This window comes from Notolabrus celidotus, chromosome 11 (assembly GCF_009762535.1).
Source record: "Notolabrus celidotus isolate fNotCel1 chromosome 11, fNotCel1.pri, whole genome shotgun sequence".
Lineage (NCBI taxonomy): Eukaryota > Metazoa > Chordata > Actinopteri > Labriformes > Labridae > Notolabrus > Notolabrus celidotus.
Genome location: NC_048282.1, coordinates 8,942,862 through 8,967,941, shown reverse-complemented (window position 1 = coordinate 8,967,941; position 25,080 = coordinate 8,942,862). Strand labels below are relative to the sequence as shown.

The following is a 25,080-nucleotide window of genomic DNA, read 5'->3' as shown; positions in this document are numbered from 1 at the left end:
AGGGACCGTCGTAAATGTGCAATACAGTCCTTTCATGGCATTTTTCTGTGAATCAAGAGAATCAAAATACAGTCAGTGGCCACATCAAGAATGTTTTCTAAAAACAACTGTAATTTAGCATATTTACTTGCCCCAGAGATGTAATTGGGGGACAAAAGCAAAAAAAAATAATCGCAACTTTCACCGCAATTTTTTCAAAAAGCTGTCGCAAATTCAGGCTTTTTGGGCCTCAACAATCACAAAAAAATCCCGCGAAATCCTGGAGGGACTGTAATATGGACTAGAGAAATGACTTTTGTTTGTTAGCTGTTGATATTTTTATTAAATTCTCAATTTGTTTAATTTTTCTTTTGCAAGCCTTTTCATTTTTGGAATACAAGCACTTAAACCTGTTTTGGAAAGCACGAGTCAGAAACATCACGTCCTGCAGAAGTGGTTAAGAAGATTTTTGCTTAAAGTTGCCACTACAATGATTATGTTTCAGTGTGAACTACAGCAAAAGTGTCTTTCTGTAGGCTGGGATGTTCTGCAGTACACAGCTACCTTACGCTAAGCTGATGTTTTGTATTTCCAGAGAAACAGTTGAAGTAAAAGTATTATAAAACAAATGCACACCTGGAAAATCCCTTAATGTGTCCAGGTGTGCAACATATTACTCTTTGTAATCACAGATAAAAGCAGACAAATGTCTCCCAAAGTGTTGACATTTATCACACAAACTTCCAGAGCTATAATTTAAACCATCTGTTTTTCACGTGTTGACAAACAGATTAAACTTGGATGCTCATTAGACAGCATTGGAAGTTCATTCCGGTGTCTCACGGTCCTCCAATTGTGTTTTAGACCTTTGTTACCTACTGGCACATTGCCATAGCAACCTCTAGTTAGGCAAGAAAAATAGTCTAGTGTTTTGATAAGACTTAGCCCCAATTAAGTCAGCCCACACAAATTTAGAAGGCCAGAGAGGAAACCGCACAGATATTCTTCCCACAGGGCTTTTTATTCCACAAATGTAATTCTGCATATTTGTCTGAAATTGGACTCTAACAAAGTAAAGCTTTACACAGAACTGTGTGAGCAGCTGAAGTATTCATCTTTACCTACAGCAATGTAAGTGTGTGTATTATCTCCGCCTTTTGTTGTGCAAGGTCTACAATTAGAGAGAACAAAAACCTCCAACATGGACTCACACTTCTAATCACACATCAAGCTCGTCTGTTAATCACCTACGAAGGTGCTTGTTTGGATATGTGGGACATTAAAAATGAGTTTACCCAAAAATATGAACAGGTGTGTTTCCCTCTTGTGTCAAGTGTTTGTCAGCCAATCAGAAGCCCCATAGGAGGAGGTAAAGCAGACATTGTGTCATACATCATTAAACAGGGCTCAGTTGGAGAGCTGTGGATATAGCAATATAAAAATGCAGCCTTGTTATAATTGGGTAAATAATGACATGTCCAGGGGGCAGTTTGAGGGAGCGTGAGACCTGCTGTGAGGAAATAAATAAATGTTTGGAGCTCCAGGTTCATTTTTAATAATGGATTTTTTAGGATGCAGGTGAGCAGACGCTTTTCTATCCACATGTTGAGTTTGACTCAAGCTGTTCAATTTATTTTACGGATTAAAAAGGAGGGTTGTTATAATGTGTTTGTACGCTAAATGACTTCCTCTGTTAGCAAGCCTGTATTCCGTACTGAGATACAAACTTTATTTAACTATCATTAATTGTAAAATTTGATTGAACATGTTACAGGAAAAGATAAAGCCAATCTGACTCCTAGGAGCATAGAAAACCAAATCATGACCAAAGTTATCTCTGTTATATTATTTACAGAGAACTTGACCCAATATGAATCCACAGTGAACATGCACTTTGCAATATTTGGCATTACAACAAGGAAAAACTTCCATTCAATGGAAAAAAACCTTGGGCAGAAACTCACATCCACCAGCCAAGGACGGTTTGAGAGAGCGGGAGAGACAGGGGTATAGGACTGGAGAGAGATGGAAAGTTATTACCTAGCTTTTTTACTAATCACTCAATCAATACATGAATCTGATTGGTTGAAAACCCTTTGACTACCATTATTAACTCTGACTAACAAGTGCTTGTTGACACTGAGGCAAAAGCATTATTTTCGTTAGCATGTCAAACTGGTGGGCTTAACAACACGGATATTTGTAAACTAGATCTCTAAGATACCTATCGCTACAAATAAACTTAAACCATGAGTGGTAGTGATGATAACAGCAGTGTTATAAGTTTTGTGAATTTGCTGGTTAATTGACCATGAGTTGACTGAATTAAAATGTTCAGTTACATGTTAAATCAACTGCATCCGATGACAAGGAACACCAACTGCTGTGGAATCTGAGGGACTATTTTTAAAAAACTGTATACATAAATCATTGTAAGTTCAGAAAATCATCTTTTTCACTTTGAATCTTAGGTTAACCGCTGGGTACTAAGTGAGCTAATGTGTGGTTAGTAGGTGGTTAAGAAAAATTGAATCCCCTACCTCTCTCAGCTTACTCAGGACTTCCACCATATCTGTGTCCAGTCCATCTCTGATCTGCTGTGGTCCAACTCCGTGCTCTCTCATCCATCAACACCCACTGGTTGCTAATCAGAACGCAGCATGGAGCAGGACCGCTGGACAGCTGGAAACGTGACCGAGATTTTCCCCGCGGTAATTACTGAATCTAGGATTCTCCTCCTCCTCTCCTCTCCTCTCCTCATCCATGTTGTCTTTATGGTCCTCTGAAAACCTCTGACCTGTTGACTCAAGGCCTGGCTCCGCTCATCATGACGGTTTGTTGTTGTAGTTAAGTGAAATACGATCTGGTGATAACACAGAGTGTTTTATTCTGAAAATTAACCGGATGTTTTCATTTTGTTTTGGTGCCTGACTTCCTGTCCCGCTCCATCTGCTCTGTGCTGTTGACGTGTTGGGCTTTGGCATCTTGCAAAACTAGAAGTGTTGCGTATCTGATCTGTTGGTTCCGACCTGCCGTATCAGCGTTGCAGCTGGAACGCAACGGAGCGGATCCAGTGGAAGTGAACACATTGACCGTAATAGAAACTGATCAGATCTGGTGCCGTGATGGATTGGAGATGGAGCAGACACAGATCCGAGGGAATTTGGCCTTTAGTGTCAGGGACATGTCTCACCCTGTCAGGATTCTGTTACGCTTAACCACCGCTTACCATACATTATACATTACATGATACACCGCACAGATTAAGGGATACAAAGCCAATACAGAATGTAAAAAGTGTTGTTCTATGTTAGCATTAGCAGTAAAGCAATGCATGTAAAAGAGAGACTAAAATGTGTAATAGTTAAGGTGAACAGGTCTAGTGTTAACAATAACAACTGTAATACTGATATCATAAATAGGATTGATATTAATACTATACTTGACTCAACTTTACATTGTAGACATCTGGTTAACTGATATCAGCTGTGCAGGCCACACTTCCTCTTCCATTAGTGGACTTTTTATAACCTATCCAGTGTCTTTAGAGGTCAGTATAGACCTAAAGTTAAGAGAGGACATAAATTCCAAGTTTGTCACCTTCACTCATAAGCACACATCTAAGGTAATAAACTAAGATGTCTCCTATGAATCGTTTTGGGCGGGGTGGGGCCGTTTTGTTTTCTTTTTATATAATTTAGACAACTAAAGCTACTGGTTCATACAAACTAAAACCAGAAGGCTTCAGACTCCAAAAACCCTCGCCTACAGATTCTGCATTCACTAAACATATCTGGTTATAGAGATAAGGAAAGAGCTCTTTAAGAATTGGTACAATTGGTTGCTAATTTGTTCAACACATGTTAAAAAACAGTGTTTGTACAGACGTACATGCCTTGGTTTTAATTCATGAGCAACATTGTGAGTCTTTGTCTCCTTAAATGATTACGTCTGTGAGATTTAAGGAAATCTTTAAGAGTATTTGTTTAGGATTTATCATCCACGCTGCAGCAAATAACCAAAGGCGAAAAAAAGGACTCATGTAATGACTGTAGGAGCAGCACTGACTTAAACTAAAGAATTTAATTACATTTAAACACACTTCATCTTAAAAACAATACACCAGATATAAAAAAAACATGCTGCTTTCAAGGATTATACAGCATGTCTGTTTCAGCTTTCACAACATGTTCATCTCCTTAATCCTCCAGGATCTCATTCCAAATATTTTGCGAGTAGATTTGTAAAGACAGGCGGTCGACACTTTCAACATGTGTGACATCGGACATCAGACCTTCTGCTGGCTGAAAAACAACAGAAATGTTAAGAGCTAGTCTCTAATTGCTCTACGTGGGTAATAAGCAGCATGTTACAGTGACTCCAGGCCACAGTTAGTTCTGCTTTAGAGAAACTAACACATTTAGCGGAGCTCTCATTAAAATGAAAGAGAAGAGGAGCTAAACACACGTTTAAAAATCAAAGGTAACATCATTAAACTGCAGGCATCAAACCTGAGGACCTGTGTTCATAATGAGCTCAGTAAACATCATAATTTTTGCTTCATCTCAACAGGGTGAATTTATTTTTGAGTCCAACCTTCACAGAGAAGCTTCATTTCCACACCCTTAATTATTTTACGTCTCACCAGCTTTTCACTTACTAGTTTCATTTTATCCAATGAGGCTTTTTTTTTACTCATTCAAGAGACGATTTAGGGATATACTGTCATTTCAAAATGCTTTTCAGAGTGTAGTTAGAGATGTTCTTTCATATCATGGACTGTATCAAATTAGAGATGAGACGACAGCTCCCAAAAAGTGAAGACAACAAATGGAGAGCTCCTCCATCTTTCGAAGCCTGTCACCTCCATGGTACCACACGGGACATGTGTCAAGCTGTAAATCTGAACAGGTGACCAATAATTTTTCATTTTATATTATAAGTTGTTATCATGATGATTTATATCAGTATGTTAATTTCTCTGTAGCCTCTTCCAAAACGTAACTGCTCATAGAAACCAAGCGGCAACCTCCGGCCGCGAAAATGGAAGCCAATGCGGAGGTGTTAAATACTGCAGTTCATCGAGTGTCCACTTGAGGCTGACTCCGGAAGTACCGGAAACCACATACACACCCATTCAAAAAAGGCGATCTTTACAGCAGAAATAAACATGTTTACAGCCTGGTACAAATAACGAGTGCAGTCTGGCTGGCTCATATCTCGATCGGTCACACCGTACGAGGGGGAATTGTTTCATAACGCTGACTTGACTGACAGGCGGGAACACTGTAGCTGTTGGCGAAGAGGCTGGCGAAGAAGCCTGCCTCTTTACGTCACACTAGCTGGACAGCAGTTATGTTGAGGTCAACATTTCCAATATGGCTCCTGCTGACGATTGGCTTCAAACAATGCTTCAGGAACAGATGGGTGACGTCACGGATACTACATTCGTTATTTATACAGTCTATGGTTGAAACAATGCTGACCACAAGCCCTGTGATTGATCCACTTGGTAGCATCGTATTTTCTGCATTTACAACAATTCAGGAATGGCCATACCTTCCATCTCCTCCAATGTCTCCTCTCTATTCTTCGTTGTAATAATTGCTGTATTATCACGTCAACATGTATGAGCTCCAATGTAACATAATACATTTAGATATGCTGTGAAAATGCAAGCAGAAAAAGTAGTGAGACCAGAAACAGGTGATCTGACTATCAAAGAGACCACACTGCCCACAAGCATTTCGTCTGAGTATGGCAGAGAGATGCACAAGTATGTAGTGCTCACAGCCGCAGTCAATGCAGAAAGGAAAAACAGGAGCTATTCTCACAAATGCGGCTCCTGCTGTGTGGATTATCAGCATAGAGGAGAGAAACGGCAACAAACACTAACACCAGAGTCCTTGACTTTTCATAACCTTCTCCACTTCAAACTGACACAAGAAGCCATCCTATAGTAGCTTGTACTAACCTGAGGACCGACCTGATTGAACTCCATCATTCAATGAGTAAGGTAAATGTGTTCTGATTAGCAAAAGGGGCTGGACGTCAATACCTCAGCTCCACCATCCGATCTCTACTGCACAGACCAACCAGTTAACCACAGACTCATTGTGCAACATGTCAGTGCCTACAGCAGGGGATATTTTGGCATCACTTTGCACAATAGAAGAAGGTAGGGGAACGTTATCCATCTTTATACAGTCTTTTTGTTCTGCTTTAATAGAGCACTGCTCATGATGGAGTGGATTCAGCCACACATTCACAATAAGAGGAAGACACATTGTACAAGTCAAGGAGTTTTTTTCCTGATAGTGCCGTAAGACACGTAATGATGAAACTTTCTAAGGGTTTTTGGCACTGAACATTTTTTAGCCTCTGTAATAGAAAGAAGTGGAGACGTATGGTTTGTGTTTTATGTTGCTTTGAAAAATATGATATCTGAAGCGAGCACCATACAGCATCAGAACAAATAACAGGCTTTCTGCAGGAGGGAAACACAGCAGTGCTGAACGGTTAGTCCAACCTGATCAAACCTCAATCACAAGTGTGTTTCTATATTCTTCTTTATGTCGACAAGAGACTGATCTGTTATTGATCCGACAGCAATCCAAGTGTCACAGTGCATGAGGAAAGGTCTGCTGCTTTCGATTATTTCATCTGAGTCCAAGTCCTCTCGCAAACATACAGTTTCTCTCTCTTTCATTGTGGTTATTCAATAAGAGTTCTTTACACGTGTAAGGATACACATATTTTCATTTATCTCCTCTTGCTTTCTCCCGATCTCCACCGTGACTGTACAGACTGCTGCAGGAAACCTTTCATGAAAGGAGGCTCTCAAAATGCCACACCACAGCACTGAAGATTAACTCGAATTACGTGTCTTCATTTACGTGACAGTCAGTTTTTTTGTTGGTGTTAACTTTTCATATTTTTAGTACCAAGCACACACTAACAGTGTTGGTCAAATGCAGTGCACTATGAGTTCCAAGCTGAAGCACACATTAGGGTCCAAGTGTTGACTTGATGTGCAATGTAAGGGTTTAAGACGATTGTTGCAAATTTGCCTCAAGCCACTTCTGGTCTTGATGTAGCTGAGGTGGCGGATGTATCCCACTAATGCCTGTTGATCAAGCGGCTACCTCCGGTCTAAAAATATGAGTCAATGCGGAAGTGTTAAAAGCTGCAGTTCATCGAGGATCCGCTTGAGGCTGGCTCCGGAAGTACCGGAAGTCACATACACATGAATGGGGAAAAGACGATCTTTGCAGCATTAATAAACATGTTTACAGCCTGGTACAAAAGATGAGTGTGATGAGTGGGGGTGAATTTTTTTCTAATTCGGCAATTTCGAAGATATTGAGATTACCAGTCTTCCAATGAGAGGCACAGCTGCCTGTGGGAACACTGCAGCTGTTGGCTAGGAGGCTCAAAGCCCGCCTGTTTACGTCACACTGGCTCGACAGAAGCAATATGGCTGCCGCAGCCGATTGGTCTCAAAACAGCTCTTCATAAACAGATGGGTGACGTCACGGATACTACGTCCATATTTTTTACAGTCTATGCTGTTGATGCATACCCAAAACATACTGAGGAACATATTTGAAGCACTTTGCCGCCAACAAGTGGTCGGAGTTAAACTACACCCGGTGGACGAGGGCGGAAGTGTTGGCGCGCAGCGTGCATGATTTTGGCATCTCAATTCTGGAAATTTGTCCAAATTTGAGGTAAATTTTGATAAAATAAAAATACATGCCAGCTTATTGGCTGCATCTACTGCTGATATATCAGAATATAGACTAAATGTGACGTAGATTGTGGACAAAATTTGCAGATTGTTGTTGCGTTTTTTGCTACATTAGGTAGGTATGGCAGCAAATACATAATATTGCATTTAGGTGCAATATCGTATATATTCAAATTCCTGTGCATATATTTCAAATGTTTTGATGCCCAATCATGCCTAATGTCGCTAATTTGCATCATACCTAAATCAATATTTAGTGTATCCCCTATATTCAAATTAACAATCTCCACTTCATTTAGCATCTGCTTGAATGCAAAAACACAAATTATACATTTATGAATTTAATCTTAAAAACATTCAGGCAGTAAAGGGTTAAAATGTTGGCTGTGTAATTTCAACATCTTTTGAAAAAGCGCTAGCACAAGCAAAATCTAATTTAATTTTTTATTCGAGTGAACACATTTTTTGTACAAAATGTTTGTGATAATGCTCCATCCAGGTGCAATTTCATAAATAAAAAGCACTGCTACATTTTAACATGAGCAACACAAGCCTGTCATAAGTCCCCCAATAAGAGTACATGGGGAGAGTTTATAACTGTCACGTTTTGGTCTTTGTTTCCTCGTGGTGGTTTTTGGTTGTTCTTGTCTCTATTCTGGTGTGTTTAGTTTCTAGGGTCTTTTGTTTCCCTTTTGTTATATGTTTGCCTTTTTTGTGTACTCATGTGTATTCCTTGTCTGTGTATCTGTCTTTGATTTCCTGTGGTCTTGAGTTGGTTTTCAGAGTTTTATTTTGTAGAATATTCTTGTGTGTTAAGTTTAGTTTTACTACCTGTGTCTTCTCGCCTTTGTGATTGTCTTCACCTGTGCCTTGTAGTCTTCACCTGTGTGTCCTTACTCGTTAGTGTGTCTATTCAGTCTCTGGCTGTTTCTGAAACCGCCTACTATACTAGCAGTACGTACTGTTTTGGCCAAAATTCAGTATGTAGTAAGTAGTAAGTGAAAAAGAGCAAAATCTGCAGTGTGCCAAAACTCCTCGGATGTCTACTGATTCGAGAAAATTTCACAGTATGCATCGGACCAGTCTGCCTCACGTACTGTTTCCCACAATGCACAGCGCTCGTTCCTCTTTTTCTTTTTCCTTATTTTTTGACAGGGGGAAATCCGTTTTGGGGTAATGTGAAAGTTATTGAATTACATATAAACCACTTCTCAACTTTTTAAATCATTAGTGAATGCTAAATAAGCATTTTCTCTATCGACTTTGCCGTTGTTTACTTCTGCTGTTTGAAACCGGAAATCCAATGACGTCAGGCCCAGCATGCTGCATGACAGATCGAACAGAACAGAACAGTCATACTACATAGTAAATTCAAACGCAGTATGTAGTAGGCTGTACCTACTGCCTACTACATTAGTAAGTAGTATGTAGCAGGCCGTTTTGGAAACTGTGTCGGTTCATTGTGCTTGTGAAGTGTCTTTGTCTGTGTCAAGTGATGGTGTTCATAGTGTTCCAGTGTTTCCAGAGTTTGAAGAAAGTTTTTGTTTTATCTCAGTTTAAGTTTATTAAATCATTTTTATTTAAATCTGCACCTGGGTCCTCCCCCTCTTTTCTTTATTCATGACAGTCTATTAACAGAAATATCCAAATCAAGACTTTAATAAATACATCTTGCATGATTGATAAATCTTGTATTCCTTTTCGAAGTTTTGGTCAATTGCTATATTGTTAGGCATCAAGAAAATATGACGTGTAAGCTGCATTTTAGAACCTCTAACAGCCTTGATATTGTGCACAGTGCACAGGAACATCCAGTGTTTAAACTATTTCTTTAGAAAGAACAATGACAGAAGGAACGTGAAATAATAATGGTAACTTGTGAAACACTGTGGCACAGTTGAGGATAATGATTATTTCACAGGTAAGAACCTAAGATCAGTTGTGTATGCACAAAGCATACTGGGATACAGATGAAAATTCATGGAACTGTATTTGCAAAAATGTGCATCAACCCTGCATTTACACTCACATCAGAAAAACACAAACAGACCTCATTCACAGCTGATCTCCTGTTTTAAGCCTCAATCAAAGGATGGACCTGCACTGTTAATGAGCATGCTGAACAGGCTGTATGTACCTCAGTGACAAGATGTTGAATCTCTCTTTCACACGTATCCACCTTCACACCCACATGCACACACGTATATAAATAAATACATGATGCAACTTAAAGCAAGAGGTTGCTCTTTAACGAGGCGTGTGTGTGGGTCATTATAGTACACATGAACAATCATTATCACTGTTCCTCACTGCTCTTCTGACATTACTGTCATGATATCTGGTTTTAGTGAAACCTGTTAAGATTCATATGTGCACGCAACAGCCCACCCACACACAAACACACATCAAAGAACAGCAAAGGAGTTCAGTTCACCTCTGTGCATTTAGAATAAGCACTTTCAGAGTCACATGTATCATGTGAGGCTCTCTGACTCCTACAGGTGATCAAATATTCATGTTCACATTTTAAATCAGACTATTCAGGTTATTAGAAACAAAGTATACCACAACTCTATGTTACAGTATTTGATGCTCTTAACCTACAAGTAATGCACAGGCAAAGGAGAATGCTGCTTTTATCACTGCTGTTTTCTTGGTTAAAGTGAGGAGCTTCAACTGGTTTTATAAAACGTCCATGTTTAGAACTTGATTCTGATTGGTCGTTACATTGCAACATTCCAACATTCCATGGCAGGAGTCTGTTATTTCTCAATAACAGACCACTGCTATGGAGAACAGGCTGTTCTAGGGATGCTGCTCCGATCACCGACTCTGGTGGCCTAACAGTCAGCACTGCAACGCACAGAAAGAAGTCTGATTACTGGATGTCCATTTGTGTACGTCGGGAAAACTAAAGGCTGATTTATACTTCTGCATCGAATCGACGGTGTACCCTACGCCGGGGGTCCGTGTAGCTCTCGTACCTACGCCGAGGCATACATACATAGCTGACATGCACCTCCTCCAAAATATAACTACCCGTGGAGCCGACGCGGACCGCAAGCCCTGTGATTAGTCCACTCAGTGGCATTGTCTTTCTCACATTTACAGCACTTCCAGGATACCGGACATCAGCCGCACATCCGCCGTGTATTTCATCTCCTCCTCTCTATTCTTCATGTAATCATGTCTGTATGATAAACAGCAACATGTATCAGCTGTAGATTAACATAACACGCTCTGAAACTCTGTGGAAAAGTAAACAGAGATCGTAGCAGGGCCGGAAGGAGGCGACCGGCTATCAGAGAGACCACACTGCCCTTGAGCGTTTCGGTGGAGAATTGCTGCACGTCACGGACTCATCGACGCAGAAATATGTGATGCTCATGTCCGCGTCAGCCCCTGCTGCGTAGGGGAGACGCAGAAGTATAAACCAGCCTTAAGAAGAAAGAACAAACAGAGAAGGACCAGCAGGAGCGGTTAAAAACCAAGCGGCAAACTCCGGACGCAAGAATGGGAGCCAATGCTGAAATGTTAAAAACTGCAGATCATTGAGAGTCCACTTGAGGCTGGCTCCAGAACTACCGGAAACCACATACACACAAATTCAAAAAAGCTGAAATAAGCATGTTTACAACCTGGATCAAAAAACGAGTGTATTCTGGATAGCTCATTTCTGGATCAGCAAACACTGTATGGGGGGTGAATTTTTTTCTAACACGGCAATTTGGAAGATATTAAGATTACCAGTTTTCCATTATGAGGCACATCTGACTTAATTGACAGGCGGGAACACTGCAGCTGTTGGCGAGGAGGCTCAAAACCCGCCTCTTTACGTCATACTAGCTCGACAGAAGTTATGTTGAGTTCAGCGTATCCAATATGGCTTCTGCTGACGATTGGCTTCAAAACAGCGCTTCAGAAACAGATGGATGACGTCATGGATACTACGTCCATTATTTATACAGTCTATGTTCAATGATAAGAAAGAAGTCCGGTTACTGGATGTCTGTTCGTGAACACCGGGAAAACCAAGAAGAAAAAGGAAACACAGGAGGACCAGCAGGAAGGGTTAAAGACACACAAACGGGAGGCTCTGGCGCTACAAAAGTGAAGAAGGTGCATGACGTAGACACTCAAAGGAACATGGTATGGGTATATGACGTTGTTTAAGGAGTTATTAATGAAAAAAGACAATGTCACAGACTGACAGTGACGAGGCAGAAAAACTCAATCAGGTGCTGCGCTAAGCTAGCTCAGTTTAAAGTGAGAAAGTTAGCTCCTTTCCATGAGTCTGAACGGACACAGCTCAAGGTGTGAGTACACAAATCAATATTAGGAGTAGAGTAACTGATTTCATAAGTAAGTAGTCATGTAATAATTGAATAAGTAGGACAATAAAGAGAGCAGGTTATAATAGTGGAGGGATGTTTTCAGGGTGAGGCAAGACCCCCCTGTTGCATCACCCAATCAGGTTCCACTCCACTATGACAGCCCTGACTCTAGTTTATGCTTACATATTGCAGGTAATAAGAAACACAACAGCTGTGGTGTTTGCTGACATGCATATCCTGTATATATAGCCTAGTTATGCTAAACAGGGAGAATGAGAATCAGCACTTAACCCAGAATCTCCAAGAAGACTGTGATGTGTTCAGTTTTAACAAGGTGGGTGGACGTTACATTTATGTACATTCTTCACTTTTTCACCTAAAAACAATATTTAATAAGGACGCAGCAGGTCAGAGTTTTTTTCCCCCTAACAAGGTGGATTCAATTTAATGTGAGCCAGCTGACAGCGGCTGTGAGAGCAAACATGTTGACAGCGTGGGAGCAGCAGTCAGTTTGTTAAAATTTAACAAGGACGGTGGACTGAGGCTCGGTCTCTTCTCATTCTTCTGTCTGTCTGTCACTGGAGTCACCTCGGACACCGCTCATCAGATTGTGACAGCCTTGAGGGAGGGATTCATGTCACTGCTGAACAAGGTTTCACTGCCCAGGACATGAGCTACAATACAGGTCAAAACAAAGTGACACATCTGTCCCTGATGGCGCACATGGTCAGGATAACTGCTACAGCATCAGAAGGACGTGTTATTGTTGTTTCTTTACTTTCCATTTAAAATGTAGAAACAATTAGTTCAAAATTCTGCACAATGCATCCTCTTATACCTTTTTTTTTTATCTGAGGACATGAGAAGTTTCATGCAATTCTATGTCCAGTTGCTGCTTTTCTAAAGCAGAGCCACATGCTCTGAGAAGCTAAATTCTGCAGGAGCATGCAACAATCTTTAAGATGATGCTCAAGGCTCACATGCGACAAACAATGTGAATTACATGGGAAGCTCCTTGGATCACCTGAAAGCTCTGCTGCGTACTGTTCAGTGTTAAATCTAGCTGTTCAGAAGGGGACTGACAAAATGGTTCTCTGCAGCTGGTTTGGGATCTGCAGCTTTTGTTTTGGCATCACGTCTCTTTCTGTTCTCTGGTTAGCTTAGCTTTACCTAAAGCAGGGTTTCCCAAAGTGTGGGTCGGGACCCCCTGGGCGGTCATGGGACACAAAAGTCTTTCAGAATGTTTTATTTTTAAAATAGTACATTTTACAGATTATAGTAGCTAAACGTTAAATAAAAACCTTTAAAATAGAAAATGTAATAAGTTTTCTGCCTTTCTTTTTGTTAAGGGTTAGTGAACAGTTAATTATCAAAAGCATCAGTAGCAGCAGGTTAATTCATAAAAGCACAGGAAACACAGACACATGCTCATATAGGTAAGCTAATTTTCTGCAGACCTGCTAAATGAAGCCACATGAAATCACTTTGAAGGACAGTGGAGGTCACAAGTCTTTGGCACCTATATTTTGGAGGTCGCGGGCTGAAAAGTTTGGGAACCCCTTACTAAAGACCGAAAGCAGAATATTGCTGGGTTTTTTTTCAAGGTTTGACAGTCAGGTTAGTATTTTTCCTTATTGCCTTGGGATGAGCTGAATCTTTTAAAGTTTGTGAGGGAAAAAGGAAATTTTTGAAAATCAACAATCATTAATCTAAAAGTGTTGAATTATCCCTTTAAAGTGACGATCTGGGATCTTTTTTAAAATAGTTATAATGATGGATAATTGCAGACACAAGTGCTTAGTGCTCATGGACATTTGTTTATTTGGTCGGAACCGTTTCAGCTCCACAGAAGCTCCGCTACAGGACTCCTTTGTCCCTGAGAGAGTAATGACAATAGGCAGATAAAGGGAAGTCACCACATTAAACAGCATTAAGCCACTCAGTAGCAGACACATTACCCAGAGAGAAAGAGGGGCTGAAGAAAGGGATGAGAGGGGAGAGAAATTGACAGCACAGCCCGGAGAAAAGAGCGAGGCAGTGATAAATCTGAGGACTAATCCAAGCCACTACAGAGGGATTAAATCGTCCTCTCGCTGCACGTTTTCCTGTTCCGTCAGACGGCGGAGGTTAAGCAGACTGCTCTCTCCCGGCCTGCTCCTCTTCTTTTCCCTCATCCCCTGAACCACCTTCTCTTCTTTTCTCTCATCCCCTCAACCACCTTCTCTCCTTTTTCATCCCTCTAATGGCATTAGAGAGGTGGAAGTCTTTAATCGGAGCAGAAATGTGGTGAGGGAGGCCTCTGCAGAGCACCTCACACGCACACAGAAACAGACACACAGAAACAGACACAGACACAGACACAGACACACACACACACGCACACACTCACACACTCTCACACACTCAGACGCTGTTGAACAGATGGAGTGTCGGGCTAATAGATGTCAGTGTTTCTGATAATCTGATGGAGGAGAGAGATAACAGAAAGAGTCACTGATTTCCCCTGTGGCAGGTGTGTATGAGTGTGTGTGCACATGACTCCCGTATTTGTGTGTGTGTGTGTGTGTGTGTTTGTGCAGGTGTGTGTGTGTGCGCATGTTTTGTGAGCTATTACGCCTTGTGAAATAAACAATATTCACTCTGTGACAAAACAAGAAACTCTAACATCTTTCTGAACGATTCTGATCCAACGTTTGATCTCACAGCATGTCAATCTAAGGTTTATAGTGCTCCATATATGAGGGAACACACGCACCCACACACACACACAGACACACAGACACAAACACATATTTACTTGCAAGATGGAAATGTATAGTTTCTTTCTCCTTGAAGTAAAATGTAAAATCTTATTTCAAGATACTTAGCAAGTGGACTTGTCAGATGATGTGGCTCCTTCAAGTGTAACAGATATTTCGACATGAAAAAAGACAAATACATAGCATTTGGCAGAACAGACCTGGTAGAAATGGAACATCATATTTGTAATAATGTTAAAATTAGTGTGATCACCTGGATATAAAAATCAGTTTGTATTTGTTAACTAAGAATGAGCCTTTTAGGAGTGATGCCATTATCTTGCTAAGCCATGTTTCTACCATAGCACAGAACAGACAAATGAGCAACGGCCACAAATGTTTTTGTATTAACAGAGGGGTTAGTAAAGGCTGGTTTATACTTCTATGTCGACCCTATGCAGCAGTGGTTAACGCGGACATGAGCACTACATAGTATACAAGCTTATAGTTAAGCTGGATCAGGCTTGGACCAGCTTTTGTCATGCTGCTATAGGCCTAGACTGCCGGGGGAACTGGCACACTGACACACTGGGATGCTAGCTCACCCCCTTCCCCCCAACCCCCTCATCACTTACTTTAACTCTGCCTGTCCCATTAAAGTTACTAACCATAGACCTTTCTGGAGTCCCTGAGCTCCATTGTCTCGTAGATTCCTCTAAGCTGCCGTAGACGTGCTCCTGCTGCGGACGATCTGGACTCCAGCTGATACGGATGTGCTGGACTCCAGTGGCAACAGCTTCTACGACTCGTCTCATCACTATCACTTCTCTCTCTTACTCCCCTCTATCTGTCTTTCCAGACCCAACTCGGTCGAGGCATGATGGCTGTCTAACATGAGTCTGGTTCTGCCTGAGGTTTCTGCCTGTTAAAAGGAAGTTTTTCCTCACCACTGTAACTAGCTAAATACTGCGATGTGCAATGCTCATGATGGATTAAGGTGGGGTCAGACTGAGTCTTACCCTGTCTTGAAGTTGGGTCTCTGTTCATAATTTGACATAGAGTGTTCTAGACCTCCTATGTTTGTAAAAGCGTCTTGAGATAACGTTTGTTGTGATTTGGCGTTATACAAATAAAGATTGATTGATTGATACATATGTGTCTGTGACGCCCAGCAATCCTCCCCCGAAACGCTTCAGGGCAGTGTGGTCTCTCTGACTGTCGGGTCGCCTGTTTCCTGCCTCGCTACGATCTCTGTTTACTTTTTCACAATGATGCGGAGCGTTTTATGTTAATCTACAGCTGATACATGTTGCTGTTTATCATACAGACATGATTACAGGGAAGAGAGAAGAAGAGAAGTCGGTGGAGATTAAATTAACAGCCTATGTGCGGGGATACATTGCCACCGAGCGGGCCAATAACGGCATGAGGTCCTCATCGATTCGGCGCGTAGTAACTTGTTGGAAAGGTTGTGTGTCGGCTATGTGCGTAGGCCACTGTGTAGGTACAGGAGTTACGCCGACCCCCGGCGTAGGCTACGCCATCGATTCGATGCAGAAGTATAGGTCAGGCTTGAGAGAGCATTTCAATCTAGAATCTGACCTCTAGATATCGCTACATATTTTCATACACACCCAACTTTTAAATATCAGTTATTGGTGTCAATGTTTAAGATTTGACTCCTGCAAATTATTCAGTGACTTTAGCATCGTCAACAACTAATAGGCGCACTCAAAGCAGAAGCAGTGAAAAATTGGTAGATCATGGATATGGAGAGGACTCTGATGAGCTGCAGTAACTCTGTCCTATCAGGAAGAGATGCAGTCATTGCTCGCTGTCCAGCTGGTGAAGGTGTCTGACTAAGAGGTAAAAGAGGTACAGAGGGTCATCACGTGAGAGGGGCTCACCAACACTGAAAACTCTTGGGCTCATAATGTGGTGCTGTAGCCCTGTTCTTAGAGTGTGTTATTTTAAAGATATAGTGAATCAATCCCCTCACAGATTTCATCAATAAAATGTAAAGTAAAAAGGAAGGAAATGACTCTTTATCCGCCTGCTTGCTAATAAAGCTAAACCCCCTCACACAAGGACAGCAGTTTCCTCTGTGTGCTTCATAGTTTGTTTATTTTCTTGTAGACTTGTTACCTGGAGCATGATTGGATATAATCTTAACCTGAGTCTAAATGAAGTCTCATAAATAGTGACCCTCTTTACAGAAATCTTGAAGTCTGTGGCTGAATTATCTGCAGACGTGAAAGGGTGTCTGACAGTATTTTGAATTCCCTCTCTCAGTCTCTTTTCAGGCTGCTGGTAAATGGGAGGCATTAGCAGGATTAGCGATGTCCCTGATCTCAGCCCTTACTTCAGTGAATAGAATGCTTTCACAACACAGTAAAATGTTGGCTAAACCTGCAGTAAAAGACACAATTTGTACTAAACTTAAAGCAGTACACATCCAATTCATAGTGAATCTTTATGTAGACGGAGGTGTGAGAGTCAAATGTAGAGAAAACAGCAGACTTCTCTTTCCTCTTTGAATGTGTGCATACTTCTCTTAACATTATAATGTAGAGACGTGTGTATGCAGAGCAGGATCTGTAGTCCACACACACTCTGCACTGGCTTGTATTGCACAGAGAAGTTGTCACACTCTGAAATCTTCACCTGCGTGTCACACACTCTCTTGAAACTGTAGATAAGAAAGATTTTTGCCTCATCTCCCTTTTATAAACGTGTAATGACAGGCGTGGGTGTTTACCTCTGCACTCACACGTGCAGCATCGCTCTCAAAGGTTCAAGCAGACACCAGAATACTCCTCTTTCTCTTTCTGTATTCTCTGTACAACCCCTACCCTTACCCCATCCCCCCCTGCACCCCCGCTCCCTCCCTCCTCTCGCTGCAGTGGTAATTGGGTATGACACGGGATCAACAGGGAGAGAGCGAGGATGCATTTGAATGCGCTTAGCGTCGTCTTCCTCACTTCTCTTTTCTAACCTGCTGCCTCCCAGCTCCAAGCCCTCGCTCACCACTGTTACCGTAGCAACATCTGCGAAACCGCATCCTCCGTCTCCCCTCCTCCACCCCCGTGTCATTTCTTTTATTAAGATTGGCCGCTGGTGCCCAAACGTGTGTGTATATCTGAGGTGCATAGCAGCAGACCTTGTTCCAAGCCAATTACCGGCACCTCACTACAGAACGGAAAGCTACAACTCAGAGAGAATCAGCCGAGCAGAGAAAATGCAGCCACTTGAGTCAAACTTGTTACATTAAGTCAATCAAGTAGATTATTGCACACCTGGGTACACCTCAAAGGGGATGTCTCCAGCTGAAGCACTCACTGAAAGCTGCCACGGCAAAGTCCACACAGCTCTGGAAGAAGAAAACCCTCCCATGTTTCACTTTTTAAAGGTGACTGATGAAACTGTTCTCTTTAAGGGTGTACTGGTAGAGAATTAGCAACTTTAAGAGAGAGGGAGGGCCTGTCAACAATGAGATACTTTAGACTTAGCATCAGTCAAAAAAGTAAAACAAACAAGCAGTCTTACAGTTGTGTGCACGGTTTGTTTTGCAGATGGATCTGAAAGAGAAAGTGTCCGATCCTCTCACAAATCAATGAGCTTTTGCAGCTCTTCTGATCTGAAGTCCTGTTTATTACAGTGTAAACACAGTAAAATCTGAATATTTAGGTTTGTTCTGCAGTAGTTAGCAAAATTTAAGCAGACATGTGACTTGATACAAACACTGAAACCATGACTTACCTGGACAGGAGCTCTGGAAATAAAAGGAACTAGCTGGTAGTTGGTGTCCATCTAAAAATCCCTCTAACAAGTCCAACTTGACCCGCCGATCAGGTCATCAATCCGGGCTCTACTCAGCCCCAAGGAGCTGAGAGCAGCAAGCGGTTGATCCAGACACTCTCCATGAAGAAGGCGGGGAAAATACAGAGCTGTGTGCACATGTGAGTAATCTAACGGACTGAGAACAAAGCTGTTTGGTGAATAGAGGAGCTGGAAGAGTGAATAATGTTGAACAAATGTGAATTTAAGCAACTACTCTGCAGACAAACTCGTATGTGCAATGCAAGGTGTATCAAAGGTGCAGTGTGTAGGAGTAAGCAGCATTTAGAGAACATATCTAGTGGAAATTAGGTATAATATTTGTAAATATGTTAAAATAATCACCTGTATAAAAAAATATAGTTTTCTTTTTTAAACTTATAAGTATGTATATTTACATAAGGACCAGGTCTCCTCACAGAGGCTCCCATCATGAACGCGGTTGTTTTTCGAGGAGAAGAAGAGAGAGAGGCAGGTGAAGGACAAAAAGAGAGCGGGGTTTTTAATGAAAGGAAAAGAGAGTGGTAGTTGTTCAGGACAAGAAGAGAGAGCAGTTGTTGTTGAAGAAGAGGAGAGAGCAGTTGTTGAGGGAGGAGAAGAGAGAGTGGTTGTTGTTCGAACAGAAGAAGCGAGAGCCTGGTTGCTTTTCAAGGAGAAAAAGAGAGAGTGGTTGTTGAAGGAGAAGAAGCGAGAGCCGCGGTTGTTGTGAAATGAGAGAAGGATGAAGGAGAAGGAGAAGAAGAAAGAGGTGTGGTCTGCTGCATTTTCGTCAATAAATGAAGAAAAGAAAAGAAAACAGAAAGAAATGAAGCAAAATGAGTGTTGCTTTTACAAGGTGGAAGTGGTTAATGACAGAGTTATGTTTGAAGGAGGACGCAGGAGTTGCCTATTGTCTGCCGGATAGGTATGAGTACAACCTGCAACCTTTATCTTGCATTGAAATTAGAATGAACATTTTAGAACAACTCGCAGGCTAAAGTGTGGTGTTTATTTTATTCGTTTTGTATAAATGCAGACAGTAATTAGAATGAACAGAGATAAATAATTATAGATATAAAAACCTAAAGCAGTAAAGAGAATAATTGACAAAGAAGAAAGTGAAAGGATATGAGCATTTTAATAAAATCATATACTACATCACAGGTTTGGTGGGTTGATGTCATGGCCAGGATTACCTGAGTTTTTTCCTGTCTTTAAAAAAATACAAAACTCTAAAACTCAAAAGTAATCAAACTCAATCAGTCCTTCTTTCAGTCCGAGATCAAAACAAGGACGGTCCTGATGCACTGGATGCAGTTCCTACCTGAAATGATTTCTCTTTTCTTCATCCCAACAAAAGCAGCAGAGGATGTGACAGACTGAATCTCACATTCAGATGTTGGAGGGGTGACCCTGAACGCATCCTTATACTCAGATATCAGACATTCTTTCTGCTGATGTTGTCAAAGGCTGAATTGAAAGTGTACTCCTTAAGGCCATGAATCTAATATACACACTCATTTCTTTTCAAAGCTCTCCTGTGAGAAGTAGCTGTGCAGAATAATAAAGCAACTTTAATGGATGATAACTCTGATAAATAGCATAAAAAGAAAGTTTTAAGATCAAGGCATTCTAAAAGAAAATTAACTCTCTCATATTTCAAAACAGGAGTGCGACATGTGCTGCCCTCGTGGTGCCAAGGATAAGAGCCTTCGTCAAATAACTGTTTTACCCTTTTCCTTCTCGTCTTCATCCGTGGTTGACCAGCAGGTTCTGAGAAAAAAAGAGAGAAAAACCAATAAGTACTAGTCCTTCGAGGTGACCTTTGAGATGCTCTTAGGCCTCAGGACTTCAGAGTTCTCCACTTTTAATTGACCACAGCTGAAAGGTCAGACGTGGTAATAGTAGAGATTATCTCAGACAGAGAGAGGGATGAACCTGCTGACTGATTTACTCAGACCAATGTTATTATCAAAGAGGCTTGTTCACTCTGCAACAAAGTGTTGCTAATTACAAGGGGGAAAATGATCACGTCCCTCTTTGTTACAGTCAGTGTGTGCCTGATGTCCATCTTTGTTGATGCCGATTGTGATGGCTTTTACTTCTCAGAACTTTATCTGTATATTCTCTTTAAAACACTCACAAACTGGATGGTACTTTGACCACTGCTGCTAAAAGTTGGACATTTCAAGGAGCAGCAATGTTACGTCAAATGCATTAATCAGTGAAATCCTACCAACAAACAAATGCATGTACAGGATGGGGAGAAGAGTTAAAGAAGTGACTTTCAGGAAAGAATAAAGTTTAAAACATTCACACATTTAATCACAGATACAGCAAAATGCAATCAAAATTAGTTTTTTGTGTCATAAGAATCTTAAAGGCTAGTGCTGCTGAAGATACATCTGCAGAAAAACCCAGCTAATACCTTCAACGGCGGATCGCAGCCTCATTAAGGATGTACAAATTTGACTAGTAAACTAGTAAATTTGCAAGACTAAAAGGCACACATTTGCAAGGATAAAGATGGAATTTTACTAGAATAAAGTTGTAGGACAAAAAGCTGCAGATTTATGAGAAAAATTGTTGCAATTTTGTAAATTATCGAGAATAAACTAACTGAAGAGATTAGAGTGACTTATTAAATGTACGTGATTGAAGTCGTAAAATTGAAAGATTCAATATCTCAGAGAAAGGTAGTAAATTAACTTATAGAGGAGTATTCCCCTGGACTAAAATGAAGGATGCAGATTGTCATGCCTTAGACTGTGCTTCAGTTCATGTAGTTGTGTTTTAGAACCTCCTAGTGGTGGTTTTGTCAATACAGGAAGTAGTGAACGAGGCAGTCATTTTCTCCTCATGCAGAGCTAGGAGCAGACATGTGTCTCAACTGCCGCCATCCTTCTGTTTAGGCTTGTGAAAGCATCATCTGTAAGTGTTTCTGTTATGTCATTTTTATATTCTTTTCTTTTTTAAAGTTATATTTTTGGGCTTTTGTGCCTTAATGATTGGACAGCTGAAAAGAGACAGGAAATGTAGGGAGCAGAGAGGGGGGAGGACATGCAGGACATGGTTGCAGCCGGGAGACAAGCTGGGGACCTCTGTGACGAAGACTATAGCCTCTGTATGTGGGGCGCTTAGACCGCTAGGCCACCAGCGCCCCTACCATTTTTATATCCTAATGAATTTGATGATATTTATGAGAATGTTTTGTGAAAGTTATTAATGATATATTGTGGTAATGTCATTTGATGCAAATTCATAATAGTAATTTATACATTTGTGTTTGATTACAACTAATCTAAAGTAATGCAGTAAGCTATAGCTACTGTCATATAAAAGCGTATTGATTTGATCTTGTTTGAACGAATCCAACCACAGCGGCATCTTATTTAACGACAAACTATGATGATTCCTGACTCTTCTGCGTTTGTTGGATGGAGGTTGACTGACTGTTAAATTGTGTCGCCACATGATGAGAACAGAACACAGATCATCTTTTTAAGTTATATTCAATGATTTTAGTGAAACTTTTTAAGACGTTACATAAAATATGCTGATGAAGGAAGTTTAAAGTGCAGACACTTAGAGGCAAAGAAGAATAAAAAGAGGAAGGCTGGAACAAGCTGCTTTGTCTATCAAGAGAGGAGAGAGGTGCAGCTGTGAATGTGGATAAGAGAACTGTTATGAAAGCGCACTTTACATAATACATAACCAAATATAAACAGGGTGCAGTATTTGTTGAAATATTTTAAAAGATGACATGACTGAAATTCTAAGGGACATAATCTGCATCAACAGATTCTACATGAAAGTGAAGAATCTGAACATCACTCCTCACAGATTAACTTTACATGCACACATAACAGAGTGATAATAATACCCGAAACCCTTACAGAATGGCCCTACAGGTGGACTCTGGGGGGTTGGTGGAGCTGAAAGTTTGTGCACGACAGAACAGATCACGTAATTTGGCGATTGCTCCATTTTTGGCCAATCTTTCCAGCATTGGAGTTATTTTCATGTGATCTCCTACCAAACTTTGCAACAAACAATTGATCCGAGCAGTGTGACCTCCATTTTTCACCCAACAATCAATGAGGTCCTTGAAACCTTAGATATTCATCTTCTCTCAAAGAAAACAACAGGTCTGACATCGTGGTTTCAAGCTACAGCGTGTGACCCTCTTTAATAGCTCTGTGAGGGGGGTTCGCCCTGATCCTGTGCCCTCTTCTGTAATGGCTGGGATCAATTAACACCTTTAAATCCAGACAGAGACACTGCCTATCATAGAGAGGTGATAACTAGACAGTTTGAAAGAACTTAGCCACAATGCAAACGTATCTCTGTAACCTTGGAATACAAACTCAAGCTGATCAATGAGCTCGGCGATACACAGAAGCTTGTTATTGAGTTGGTCTCACAGAGCATATGGACTTATGAAGTATGAAGGTGACGCTCATGGGCATTTCATAGCCAGTGATTGGCCTCCATGAGAAGGTCAATAAACTCTTTGAAGCCTTATTAGTTATTATAATGCCTTCACAAGAGAGACAATATCTAACAAGACAGCTTGTGGCTGTGATTATATAAGCTAATTACCACAGGGAGGCCTGACCCTGACAACTGCACCTCCCACACAGAATCTCAATAAATGGGAGGCCAGATGAAGAAAGGCTGATCTGCCGGGTTTTGAAGAAGAATAAGTGACACGTTCAACTCCCCATACAAGCGGTGTGATTATCACACAGCTGCACAAGGCCGGGATCACAGTTTTTATGCAATCGTATTGAGTGTTTGCAAGGTTTAGCTCTCCTTTCTGTGCGTTTTCTGAAGAGAGTGTTATACAAATAACAGATGTACCCATGTTCACACGGTTTGGAGTCATGAAACTGGCAATGAGAGAGTTTCTGATAAATGAAGATCTGAAAAGTACTGAAACATTTCAGACAAGTTAGCTCTACGATTGTATAAAAGTCGTGGTGGAAAGTGAACTGGTAATGTATGAGTAAGTCATTTATGATGCACAACCAAAGGTCACAAATTTTGTGATCACACTACGTGGTCCGATTGTCAAGCACGACCTGAATGCACACACTTTACTTGTTACATGAGGGACGGAGCATTAAAGAGTGTAGATAAAGCTTCTTTTAAAAGATCCCACGCATGGAATTTGAAGTCAGAGAATAAGACTTCAGAATATAATCGTCACCTTTCAGACTGAAAATGTAGAAGTAAAAGTAGAATTTATGGTTGAGCTGTTGTGTTGGAATACATTTTGCACAGATGTTGCAACTGATGGGTGTATATCTAGGCTCTATGTGTATCGGCACCATAGACTGTATAAACAATTGACTCTGTGTCCGTGACGTCACCCATCTGTTTCCTAAGCGCTGTTTTGAAGCCAATTGTTGGTGGGTGCCATATTGGAAATGTTGAACTCAACCTAACTTCTGTCGAGCTAGTGTGAGGTAAAGAGGCGGGCTTTGAGCCTCCTAACCAACAGCTACAGTGTTCCCACCTGTCAGTCATGTCCTTATTAGGGCAAAACTCGTAATCTTAATATCTTATGGACTGTCGTGTTTTGAAAAAATTCCCCCCTGTACAGAGTGTGCCAATAGAGAAATTAGCTCTTCAAACCCAATACGTTTTTTGAACCAACACACATCTCACCTCATGTTTTGAGACCGGAGGGTACCGCTTGATCGGCACACATTTTCCTGGAATCTATCACGTAGTGATTAACATATTTCAGTCTGGAGGAAATTAACAGATCGACTGTATCACTGCTCAGTGATCTCCTCCTTGGAGCGAAACTGCTGCAATAGTTAACAATGAAAGGAGTCATGAAGTATTGGCCTAGGCATCACCAAGAGCAGATTCTTGGATCGACAACTAGAACAAAGAAAACATTTGATTACATTTTATCACAAAAAAAGGCGTCTTGCGGCTCACGCTCACGCTCCTTTAATAAAATATCAGCACAGACTCCACCTGCTGTAGTCTGGGCTGCTGGTCTGGCTCGTTCCTAAACTCTCACTTAATATGTTCTGGGAGCTTGTGCAAATGTAGCTGCCAATTTTCAATCAAAATTGAGTGATTCTTATCACATGAGGCCTTAAGATTGTACTGCCTTTATTCTATCAGTGATGGCGTTATTTAAGGAGAGCTGAAGATGTCTGATGGGAACTCTTTGAAATCACAAACAATCTGACTTTTTAGGTTTTTCTATCATTTATTATATAAACAACTGTTAACATTACCGGTTTAAAGGTTGGTCATCTTGGGTTAACACTGTTCACTCTTTGTACACCTAATGTTCTTGGATTATGATCAAAAACCTAGCAGAACGCTCAGTGTCATCAATTTAAATATAAGTCTCATTAAATAAACAGAATCATTTAATAAATCACGTCAGGTTGTAAGTCATAGCATGTTAGCATGCCAAGATAAAGATTGAACC

At 41.0% G+C, this 25,080-nt stretch overlaps 1 protein-coding gene across 1 annotated transcript in view; it reads right to left on the bottom strand.

Annotated features, from left to right (window-relative positions):
* Positions 1-19,736: 19,736 nt before the first annotated feature.
* Positions 19,737-25,080, bottom strand: part of chchd6a (coiled-coil-helix-coiled-coil-helix domain containing 6a) — a 114,218-nt gene continuing 108,874 nt past the window's right edge. Inside the window, exon 9 of the mRNA XM_034696848.1 lies at positions 19,737-20,390. Coding sequence (XP_034552739.1) covers positions 20,367-20,390 — 24 coding nt within the window. The 3' untranslated portion in view covers positions 19,737-20,366. The remainder of the gene's footprint in view (positions 20,391-25,080) is intronic.